The following is a 12,609-nucleotide window of genomic DNA, read 5'->3' as shown; positions in this document are numbered from 1 at the left end:
TGATAAGTGGAGCGTAGGTTGTGGGCCTATATGTAGATCCCATGTGGCACCTGTTTGATCTCGCTACAGGAAGTGGATAAAGAAAAAAATCTAATATTGAAACATGCCAGGCTGCTATTTAATGCCACTTGTTGTGCCGTGAAGAATTGTTGGCACCCTTTTAAAATAGAAGGAAAAAAAAAAACATAAAACCTGTGATTATTTGTATATTGAGCCATTTTTATTATAAATAAATAAATAAATAAATAAATAAATAGATAAATAGATAAATAAATGGTCACTCTGCGTGATAACTGAGGCAGATGTGGGCATAGCAGCGTGAATGTTTTGACTATTGAAGGAAATCTTTTTAAGGACGTTCGCGACGATCGACGCTGTGCGGCCTGCGGTTTCAGAAGTGGCAGAGAAGGAGACAAAATGAGTGTTCTCACGATTCAAAACCGTTAGACATCAGTATCAGTGACTTGTTTGCCTCTTTCCACAACAATACTGTTCTTTTATGCACTTCTGCCTTTTTATTAACAGTACGTTCATAACCTCAGAGAGGTTCACTCTCGGATCTGAACTACACAGTTCTCGACAAGCACCATTTCTTTTCCATTAAGAATTAAAACAGTGCAAAGAATCCCTGAAAGTGTCTGGTAGTTGAACACTGATGCTTTGGAATCCACCGCTTCAAGTCATGGTGTGTGTGTGTGCGTGCGTGTGTGTGTGTGTTCGGTGAGTGTCTTTAAGAAAACAAGCTAGCCGAAGCGCTACTCGTGTTCATGTGCATACGCTGGAAAGGTCTCTCAAGAGAACTGTGCACTCTTACAGTGTGCTTACTGATGCTCTATCAAGAGTATGTGTGTGTGTGTGTTTATATCTCCGTAAGGACAGAATGTCCCTGGATGGAGAGGATTATCTGACAGTTTTGACCCTGTGTGAACATTTTTTGCTGTTTTTCTTTTTTTAACACAGCTGGAGCTTTTTATATATATATATATATATATATATATATATATATATATATATATATATATAAAATCTGAAATATTTCATTTTCACTGTCATATCACTTTCCTTTAGCTTTTAGTTATAGGGAGTGATAGCAATGATGATGATCATTAATACTTATCAGTGGAAGTTAGTATGATGTATATTTGTGTGTGTGATGGAGAGGTCTCTCAAGTGAGCTGTAATTATTGTTGCTCTACTCTGCTGTGTGTGTGTGTGTGTGTGTGTGCGCGCGTGCGCATATGTTAGTAAAGGCCTCTCTAGAGAGCTGTGCTAGCTGATACTCCACTCTGTGTGTATGTGATGGAAAGGGCCTCGCTGGGGGCTTGGGTTGCCAGTGTTCTGTCTTCTACGGGTCATTAATAGCTGCTGCTATGTTTAATGGGTTCAGGAAACACTGCTACACATCATGTCCTGTTTCATTAATCAGATTGTGCTCATCTCTCTCTCGTGCACTCTCTCTCTCTCGCACTCCCTCTCTTTCTCGCTCTCCCTATCTCTCTGTAGCTCTTCTCAGCACACTATAACTCCACATTAGCCCACAGCTCCAGTCCTAATTATGGAGCCTAATCTTTCTCTGCAGCTCATGGCACGCTAATCTATATTAGGTTAACTAGCACACCGTATATCCTCAGATAACGCTGTCTGTATATGTATGTTCATGTCACATTAGTGCGAATAGTTCTAGCAGAACTGGAGAAATCGAGTGAACAGACGTGCATGCATTATAAGACTCAGCTCTTGTACATTTCATAAGAATATCATACATATAAATAAATATATATATATGTATATGAGGTCAGTAGAGCGTACAGGCTCCATGTGCCTGTATGCAGTCCCGACAGCTCCTGATGAGATGGCGGATGGTGTCCCAGGGGATATGGGACATTAGTGATAACCTGGAAAGTCTGTGCTGCCACTTGTTGGCTTCGGATGCTTCAGATTCATAGCATCCCAGAGGTATTGAGTTGGATTCAGGGTCTGACGTGACGGTCAGTTAATAGCATCAGTGCCTTCGTCATCTAGAAACTGCCTACACCTTCTGGTCATATGGTCGTGCACCAGGAGGAACCCAGAACATTTTGAACCAGAGTAAAGTCTGACAATAAGGGTACCGCTGGCTGGATCATGGAGCTTTGTGAAACACTTCGAGTCCATCAGGGACCCGGATGATGTTGCAGACAGCATAACGTTCCTCAGGGACTCTCCGTACTCTTACATGTCTGTACTTAGCGCGAACCTGTCTTCCTGGTGTCTGTTCCCCTTCTATACAGCCCTGTCCAGGTCTCCTTGTGTATCTCCTCCATGCTCTCACGCAGGGAGACTCACCAAACCTTCTTGCAACGGCTCGTACGGATGTAGGACGTGTTAGGAACCTAACACAAAAACACAAAACTAGAGACCGATCAATCAGGAAGTATAAGGAGAGGAGAGGAGAGGAAACTTATTAATAATCGGTAATAATCGGACAGATCGATAAACCCAAGGTACCGTTTTTATCTCTCCTCATGTTTCTCTGTATGTTTCTATCTCTTGGGGTTTTTCTCTCTCTCTCTTGTTTGTTCTGGTGAGATAGCCCCGCCCCTTTTAGCCAAACCCCTCCCCCTGTGGAAGCACAGCTACTTCTTCTCATTTGCATATTAACTGTTTGGTTGCCATGGAGCCTGTGCCATTTAGGCCACGTGATTGTGTCAGCATGTGTCTGTTCCCCCTGCTGTTCACTGCCAGCACATTACTGCCCCCCCCCCCCCCCCCCGACACAGACAGACTCTGAAAGAGAGAGTGTGTGTGTGTGTGTGTGTGTGTGTGTGTGTTTGTGTGTGTATGCACACTGCATGCGTTTCAGTGTTGTAGCTTCCCCCTGTTTTTTCCCCTGTGGTGAACATTTTTCTTTCTTTCTTTCTTTCTTTCTTTCTTTCTTTCTTTCTTTTTCCTCATGTTTATTTCCATTCATTTATCTACACATTATGGCTGTTGCGAACATTATCCTCTGTTAAAAACCGTGATTTAACGGTCATGCTTCTGCCACTAGATGGGGAAGAGGCATGTTTTCAGGACGTCCGCACGTCCCTTCGACCGTCGGTCCAAGTGTCTGCCCGCTGCAACCTATCACAAAAACCAGAACGTTTCTAGGATTTATATAGAATTTAGAATCTTAACCAGCAGATTAGCTTATTAGATTTTGGACCCGATCCAAACAGGGTCAAGGTCATGGCAAGGTCAAATGTCCGAAATAATCTTTCTTCGATAGCTTCTTTCTTGTTCGGGATATATTTCAGGGGTATATTTCAGGGGTATTTAAGGCAAAGGTATTAGTAACCAGCAGGACTAGACTTCTAGACAGTTAAAGCTTCACTATCATCTCCATGAGCTGTAGAGTTTTTTATTGTATCTTTAAAAGATAGCCAAGATCGATCGAGCTATCGTGATCTCCGTCTGAATTTAGATAAGCGGTAGCTTGTAGTCTTTTGTGTAAAGATAACGCTTTCAGATTCTACTTTAAAGCATAAATAATTTCAGGTACGGCATCGCCGCTTGGATTCTTAACACCGCTGTGCCAAAAACAAACAAACATAATACACCAGCAGAAGCATCAGAAAGGAGCGTCATTGACAGACGGACACCTTTGAATGATACCTCGGTGTCCGTCTGCGTTCTCATAGTTTGTAAATTTTCAGATTTTCCCCACATACAGACAGTGTGGATGAACAGAATTAGCCCCGCCCACCGTATAGTAGCTCTGAAACGGAGGTTTAATTTATACTAACATAAAAAGTTACCCCGATCTATAAACCTTTTACCGCAGTGAGAATAGATTTATTTTCCTCCACATGAACGAATCAACAATAACAATCCGGGATGATTGACAATTGTGTAGGTGTTTTAAAAATCGACACTCCAGGAAGCCCCGCCCCCTCACGCTCAAAATAGCCGCATCTTACACAGCAACGAGCAACAAAAGCAAATTCTTTTTATTTATTCATTCTCCTCTGTCTGATTCTCTTTCTGTCATCTTCTCTTGGCCCATTGGTTCCCACGTCCTGCGACAGCTACCAAACGAAGGCGGCTAACACCGTGTTTCCAACCATACCTTTTCAAACTGCTGCTCATGCTGCTTTACGTGGCTGTGTAACATTCAGAGGAAAGTGATCTCGGTTCCCTTACTCATGCGTAACCCATAATCTGTGTCTCTGCGATTGATAGGAGAGAGAGAGAGAATATCTCATCTCTAATGTCCTGACAGCAAGGCCAGAGGATAGAGGGATGAATGGAGGGGAAGCTGCCATCTGTCTGTTTTACTTAAAATTTACATACAAACACTTTCTTAATTCACTCAGATTAATTTACATAGAACAGGGAGACAAGAAGCTGTAACGTTTCTGGTCTGCATATCTGAACTCGATCTGCTTTCAGAGGTTATATTTAAAAGAAAAAAAAACTGGTAATCATGCACACGGTTTCTCAGAACGGCGGCGTGCGACGTTATATCGAGGTAACGAGGACGTATTATCATCACCCAGCCTTTAAATAACACTGATCTGCACCTGCCCTTTATTATAGCGTTCTGTCTGTAGTGGAAAAGCGGCGCACGTTTCCCAGGACACCGGGACACGTCCTGTCCGGACGTGCGCAGAGGGACAACGGACAACTCGTGCACAGCAATAGATATACAGCAGATGGAGGGACGGATGTGTAAAGATTAGGAACAGATCTGAAGGAAAAGGTCGAACGCATGATGCATGTACAAGATGCAATCGGGTGTGTTTAGGGTTAATTCGTGCATGTTTAATATCATAAGGGCGATGCTTATATAGCCCCCTCTGCTGGAGAGAGAAAGAGAAAGAAAGAGAGAGAGAGAGAGAGAGAGAGAGAGAGAGAGAGAGAGAGAGAATTTTTACGACATCTCTAATATTCACGCTGATGCATTTTGATGCGTCGCCTTTTCTCGCTGTGCTCCGTTTTCCGCGCTCACCGCAGTTCACCACGGACAGACGGGAGGAAGAGGCACGCGCGTGAGAGGAAAAACCCCAAACAAAAGCGGTTCATTGTGTATAAAAGGTGGAGCCGCGGATCTTTTTGTTCGTATCCGAGATGTGAAGGGAAAACAAAAAGGGAGGAAGAAGCGGCGGTGTGTAAAAGTGCAGGCCGTGTGTGTGTGAGGGCGAAGGGAAAAACACACACAGAGACAGAGAGAGAGAGAGAGAGAGAGGAAGAGAGAGAGCGCACGAGGCAGAATGAGAGAGCGGCGGATGAGTGCGGCGGCGCTCGTGAGGTCGTTAGTCCTCGGTTTTAATGCCTTCGCTTCGTCGTTTTTCAGCGGTTGTAAAGGCGAGTGAGTGCACGAAGGCCGGCTAGCAGAGGAGGAGGTGAAGAGAGCTGCTGGGGGAGGGAAGGGGAGAGAAAAGACAGAGAGAGGGAGGGCTCGCGCGAGCGAGTGAGCGAGCGCGTGCAGCGGAGAGACAAAAAACCCGGCGGAAGGACAAGACTTTTTTTTTTCCCCCTCTCTCTCTGAGGCGCCAGGAAGACCGAGGAAGGGAAAACACACACACGCACACACATACACACACCGGGAAAGACAACACGATGTCGGCGGTGAAGAGACCGAGAGGACGGGTGAGTGTTTGTGTAGCGCTGATGGAGGAGTCGTAAAGTCCGCCATCTTGTGCTAAACTGTTCGCGCCTGGATGCGGCTAGTTAGTTAGCGTGTTAGCATGGCGCCTCGCTAACGTAGCGTTAGCATTAGCGGGTTAGCGAGGCCTCGGGGTGGCAGGATAACGAGCTCGGGGTGATTTGTGCTTTACTGATTCTCACACATCACTTCTCCGGTTCTCTCTCTCTCTCTCTCTCTCTCTCTCTCTCTCTCTCTCTCACACACACACACACACTCACTCTGTCTCTCTCTCTGTCTCTATCCATGTATTTCTGCTAGCTGACGTGCTAACGCAGAGTAAGAGCAGTGTATCATTCATTAGAGCCCCGCGTGTTATAACGCGTTATAAAGGGTTCCGTAGGCCGCACAGGGAGGAGAAGAAGAGGGTAGAATCACTGCAGTGCTGGCAGCCTGTAATTTCAGTTATTTATAGACGTATTACACAGCTGCAGTTTGGTGCATTCTCTCTCTATCTCCGTCCCATATTACTTTTTTTATTTTACAGTTAACTCCCTCCTCCTCTTCCTCCTCCCCCACTTGTTATTGCATATCCCATTTTATTTTTTCTTTCCTGCTCAAATTTTCCCTAAAATGGATTAACGAGTCTCTCTCTCCCCCTCTCCCTCTGTGTCACGTGACTCACGTTATGCAGGCCATGTTTATCCTCCACATGAATTAGTGTTTATTTCCCTCCCCTCCTCCTCCCCCTCTTATTGTTTCTCTCCTTCATTCCCTTGATTTTAACGTACAAGAGTGAAGGCACAGATCAGAATCCGGCCTTGACCCTGAAATGTGTGTGTGTATGTATGGTGTGTGTGTGTGTGTATGTATGTATGGTGTGTGTGTGTGTGTGTGTGTATATGTGTGTATATATATATATATATATATATATATATATATATATATATATATATATATATATATATATATATATATATATATAAAATGTATACCTACACACACACACACACAGTGTGTATTTTATTGGCACTCCCTTGGTCTCTTTTCCTTCTCTATGAATGTGTGTGTAATAAAATAAAGGCAGTCATGTATAATTCACATTATGATCGTGTAGCAGGCCGGGGCATGCTGCCGACTGTATTATTCATGCCCAAATGGCTGACGTGCCGTCTGTCTGTTTTATCTTTCTTTCTTTCTTTCTTTTTTCTTCTCTAATCCTTGCCCACCCCTTCCCTTCCTTCTCTAAATCAGTATATTTTTGGTCTAATTCACGTTTCGATACGACTGCATGCTGTTCATCACAGTTTCGAGGCATTTTGTATCACTCCCATTCCTTTTCTTCCTGGTCGATCGGTCACTTTAAAAGATGTGCTGCTAATATGTCAGCATTCTGCTCCCCTCGTAATTTCCCTTGATCTCGTAAAGGTGATCACGTCAAGCCACGTCAGCTCTCTGGGTTGTGGTCCCACTTTAATTAATCGCTGTTAAATTCTCGTGTGTGTGGATGCTTTTGCGTGTACGAGTCATTTCAAACCAGAGTTACTCAGGGTTAATAAGTAGCCGAACGGATGTTATTTTACCTGGTTTAATAATTAGTTTAAGTAAATAGTAATGGAAATATATTTCATTTTTCGGGATCAGTGCTGTTTTATTCATTATTCTTTAAGTAAATATGAATGTAAATAAGTCCTTAGTAATGTTAAGTCCTTAGCCCTGTCTTTGTTTTTATGTAGCACCACGATCCTGGAGAAACATCTCATTTTGCTATGTACTGCAACAGCTATATATGGTTGAAATGACAATAAAAGCTTTTTGACTTGACTTGGAATATAATGTAAATGTTATCACCGACACCTACTGTGTGGAATTGATTATTCAAATCGGTGTCTTGAGGTCAGCATCGTGTGTGTGTGTGTGTATGTGTGTGTATATATATATATATATATATATATATATATATATATATATATATATATATATATATATATATATATATATATATATATATATATAGGCCTTATGGATGTTACCGTTTCGTAGTCACAGTGAACGATCGGATGGTTATCACACAATTAAATTTCAGTGAATACACTTACTTTTTTTTTCCTATCATCTATTTTGTCTCCAACAGTGATGACCCCTCAAAAAAACTTTATCAATTCTTTCTTTTTTTCCGCTGAATTCCGTATTTGTCACGTTATCACACGCTGAAAATGTATTGCATAAGTAATGTGAATCAAAACGTATGCACACGAAGCATCTATTTTAGATTTCACGAAACAGCAAATGTTTAATAAAGAGAGAGAGACACCGATATGGGCCGTGAGACTAAATACGGTAAGTCGCAGCAGCTACCGTTTTTATTTATTTATTTTACCCACAATGACAAGGATTTGTAGAAAACCCACGGACGTGTGTATCTGGAACAAAAAGACTAGATTTGTGAGTGTGTTGTGAAAAATAGATAATTCAGACAGAGATTGTCTAAACGGACTGTAAAAGAAAAATAGGAAACTATCTCAGGACCTTACATTATAGTACATAGCAGTCATGTCCGAGATGAGTTTTCAGCTGCGTTTAATTCAAACACCAGTACAGCATCGACTAAATTTTCCGTCGCCGCTACACTCTGTTTCAACTTAAAAAAAAAAAACAGAATACATACAAACAGTTCTTTTGGAAAGTAATTCTGAGAAGAAGAAAAAAACAAGAAAAGAACATTTACAAGATACGATGTTTTTTGTTTCTAGTGAGGCACGAAGAAACTTTACCTTTAATCCTTATCCCCGGTTTGCACGTGACTAATTGGCTTCTTAATGCAGCGATATCCTAAAACTTTATCATATACAATAAACATTCTGTGAGAAACCGGGTACGATAACGCGAGCGTGTACGAACGTGTTATTTTCGCTCAGCAACGTGCACAGGTTTAGCGTGTGTTCCAGAGAGAGCAAGCTGTATCACTTAGCCTAGAGCTTCTGAGAGGGGGGGAACATGGAGGATTTCCCTTGTTTTCAAGCGGAGTGCGTGGGTGGCATCTCCAAGTTCCACAGCACACGACTGCCAGAACGAGTGAGGTCTCGGATTTAAAACTCCTCCACAGCGGGACGGTGTTGCACCCCGGAGCTTTACGAGCCGAGTTAGGTTGAGTCGCGAACAGTTAGGGAGTCTAAAATCGAAATCCTTTAGAGAGGAGATTTATTTACAGGGTGTGTGGGCTCGAGCGACGCAACAAGAGACTGTTGCTCCGATCGCACGTGCGGAGAATAAGCGTTTTACAGGAATCGCATTCGCAGTATGACACCTGAGGCGTACCTGATCGAGACTGTCCTTTCTCATAGCATACTGGGTCAAATTCCTGTACAAGAACGATTGAGCTTCTGTGTAAACCCACATCACATACATTAGCACAATATGATTAATGAAAGGAACAACATGTTCCTTCTGGGCACTCTGTACGGTGCACTGTTACTGCTTCTCCGTATGACTACTTAATACCGATACTGTAATAAACGACATCCCAACACGTGTCATAGCGACATTGTAGATATTTTTCGTAGGATGGATTATTTTGGTTGCATTTGTGCTGTTTTCAATCAGTTTTTTCCCCCTCCTTTTTATTTGAATATAGAATATAAGATGATATAACGGTAGTATCAGAGATCCTTTTTTTTCTCTTTTGGGTTACGTTCTGTTCTTGCCTTCTCTTCCTTTTTTTTTCTTCCCCTCGCTCTTCCATTCCTTTTTCCTTCCCTTCTTTTCCTTATTTTTTCCCTCCATACACGCTGTTCACGTTTCTTGTCCTGTTCTTTCCCTTTACATAACTTTCTCATCCTTCTGTTTTATTTGTTGTTAAATTTCTTACCCCGTCTTTTTCCTCCCTTTCGCGGGGCACGATTTCGCGATCTTGCCCTTTGTATAAAATGTTATATAAAAACATGTGGAGTTTATCATGTATGACATGCGAATGCTCATTTACACACAATCGAGGACGTTTAAATTTAAAATGTTTAATGCATCGAAATGTAGATTTTAACAGCGTCCTCTTTATCTCCTTTTTTTTTCTCCTCCCAAAGCCTCCAAAAAACACTAATGGTTCAAGCAACCAGGCCCGGCTGCTCAGCCCGCCGATGAAGAGCAGCTCCTCATCTTCTTCCTCCTCCTCGTCTTCGTCTTCCTCGTCTTCGTCTTCACACTCGTCCTCCTCGGAGAAACGCGTCCCCAAGCGGTTGCAGCAGATGGAGGTTTCATCGCTGGAAGACAAACAGCAGAAGGCCAACCGCATCATCTCGGAGGCCATCGCCAGGGCGCGTGAGCGGGGCGAGAAAAACATCCCACGCGTCATGAGCCCAGAGAGTTTCCCCAGCTCCTCCGAGCCACGCAAGCACAGAGCAGGATCCTCTAAATCCAGAGCAAAGAAGGGCTGCAAAAGCGCTCGGATCATCAAGTCTCCCAGAGAAAAGCAGAAGAGTCTGATCAAGTAAGCGCTGCTTTTTGACGTGTTTTTACTCATATCTATGATCTCTATCTCATTTCCCCTTTTTTTTTTTCCTGTCCTACCTCACTTTGCTTTCACACATTTTTAGTTCATCTGTCAACTGAAAACAGGATGCAATTGATTCATGCTCTGTTTGTTGAGGTTGGGATTCACACTGCAAATAATAGAAAGAACCAAAACGCAGGGGAAAAAGTTCACCATTGGGTGTGTATGGCTGAAAACATTCTGAAAAGACTTTGTGATCTATTATTGGGACATGAAAAACCAGAAAAAAAATAAACAAATGCTTTGCTAAGCACAGAGAACACAGAGGAATGATTAGCTAATTATGCAATTCAGTAACTTATTTCACGTGTATTACATCCATGGGTTATTTCATTTCCCTAAATGTCCAGAACTTTGTGACATTTCTGTAATGCTAGAGCTCCGAGGAATATAAATAAGAATACAAAATATGCTGCATCCCAAAAACACCCAGATGATTCAATTCGCTTTTTTCAAAGCAAGTATTTTCATCTTTGTTCCAAGCGAGTCGATTCCCGCTTTTTTCTCTTCCCCCAAGCGAGTCGATTCCCGCTTTTTCTCTTCCCCCAAGCGAGTCGATTCCCTTTTTTTTTCTTCCCCCAAGCGAGTCGATTCCCTTTTTTTTCTCTTCCCCCAAGCGAGTCGATTCCCTTTTTTTTCCTCTTCCCCCAAGCGAGTCGATTCCCGCTTTTTTCTCTTCCCCCAAGCGAGTCGATTCCCTTTTTTTCCTTCCCCCAAGCGAGTCGATTCCCTTTTTCCCTTCCCCCAAGCGAGTCGATTCCCTTTTTTTCCCTTCCCCCAAGCGAGTCGATTCCCTTTTTTTCCCTTCCCCCAAGCGAGTCGATTCCCTCCTTTTCTCTTCCCCCAAGCGAGTCGATTCCCTTGTTTCCCCTCCCCCAAGCGAGTCGATTCCCTTTTTTCCCCTCCCCCAAGCGAGTCGATTCCCTTGTTTCCCCGCCCCCCAGCGAGGCGATTCCCTTGTTTCCCCTCCCCCAAGCGAGTCGATTCCCTTGTTTCCCCTCCCCCAAGCGAGTCGATTCCCTTTTTTTCCCCTCCCCCAAGCGAGTCGATTCCCTTTTTTTCCCCTCTTCCCCCAAGCGAGTCGATTCCCTTTTTTCCCCCTCTTCCCCCAAGCGAGTCGATTCCCGGTTTTTGCCCCTCTTCCCCCAAGCGAGTCGATTCCCTTTTTTCCCCCTCTTCCCCCAAGCGAGTCGATTCCCTTTTTTTCCCCCTCTTCCCCCAAGCGAGTCGATTCCCTTTTTTCCCCCTCTTCCCCCAAGCGAGTCGATTCCCCTTTTTTCCCCCTCTTCCCCCAAGCGAGTCGATTCCCCTTTTTTCCCCCTCTTCCCCCAAGCGAGTCGAATCCCCTTTTTTCCCCCTCTTCCCCCAAGCGAGTCGATTCCCTTGTTTCCCCTCTTCCCCCAAGCGAGTCGATTCCCTTTTTTCCCCCTCTTCCCCCAAGCGAGTCGATTCCCTTTTTTCCCCTCTTCCCCCAAGCGAGTCGATTCCCTTTTTTCCCTTCCCCCAAGCGAGTCGATTCCCTTTTTTTCCCTCCTCCCCCCGAGTGAGTCGAATCGCTTCCTAATCTCTGTGCAATCAAACTGACCTAGAGTTGTTTCCAAACCAAATCACTCAGGCGATCACAAAGCTGTTGTTTTGGTTCCAAACACATCTGACTTCCGTTAGAACCACAGGTTAAATGTTAGGGTTAAATTCAGGGCCTACACTCACACATCCGAAAGCATCATATTACACCGCATACATAAAAGCACACACTTTTGCATGCTGTCTTTTATTTACGTCCAAACTACTGGTATTTCTGGTGGGATCTTTTGGAGTTTGCATTTCTACTCTTTCATTTGTTTACACTGTAATGTTTCCTGCCCTAATGTACGTAGCAAGCTTCAACCAAATCTTCTGAAAAAACAGAAAACCTCGTATGTAGATGTTTAGGATTTGCATGGGTAATCGTTAGGAAGTGAAGGGTGTCAGGGGTCAAATACGAGATGAAGGCGTTTTTTTTCCCTTCCAAATTCAGATTAAAGTCGTTTAGCCGTCCCTGTTTTAAAAGATTTGGTTGTTGCCAAGATGATAAGAGCAAAGTTCATTTACTGTCTATTTATTCTATGAACTTGCTGCCTGGTAGCTGTTGGAAAATAGAGAGCAATAACTAACATGCCGAGTTCGAGAGAGAAAGAAACACCATTTCTTTTCATTCATTTGTTTAATTTTTTTCCCCTCTTAACCTGTGCACATAGACACATGGGAGTCGTTCAAGGCAGTCAGCGGAGTGATTTCTCTAACAAATTTTAGTAATTAAAACCAGAAACCCATTCAAAGGTTCACTCTGCGCGTTTATCAGGTCTCATTTCCGCCAGCGAGACGAGCACCTGAGACGGAAACGTCCGCGCACTCGAAATATAATCGATAATCATCCAGTCGGTCCACTCCAAGACAACAGTGCGGTCAGAGTAAACGG

At 43.5% G+C, this 12,609-nt stretch overlaps 1 protein-coding gene across 8 annotated transcripts in view; it reads left to right on the top strand.

Annotated features, from left to right (window-relative positions):
* Positions 1-12,609, top strand: part of chd9 (chromodomain helicase DNA binding protein 9) — a 67,816-nt gene that overhangs the window by 20,416 nt on the left and 34,791 nt on the right. For 7 of the 8 annotated variants that reach the window (XM_047816684.1, XM_047816692.1, XM_047816689.1 and 4 more), the window contains one exon: positions 9,685-10,088. In XM_047816684.1, coding sequence (XP_047672640.1) covers positions 9,685-10,088 — 404 coding nt within the window. Of the gene's footprint in view, positions 1-4,878; positions 5,611-9,684; positions 10,089-12,609 lie in introns of those variants that run through there. The other variant, XM_047816696.1, reaches the window with a different exon arrangement.

Source organism: Tachysurus fulvidraco, chromosome 1, assembly GCF_022655615.1.
Source record: "Tachysurus fulvidraco isolate hzauxx_2018 chromosome 1, HZAU_PFXX_2.0, whole genome shotgun sequence".
Lineage (NCBI taxonomy): Eukaryota > Metazoa > Chordata > Actinopteri > Siluriformes > Bagridae > Tachysurus > Tachysurus fulvidraco.
This window is presented reverse-complemented; position numbering and strand designations above follow the sequence as displayed.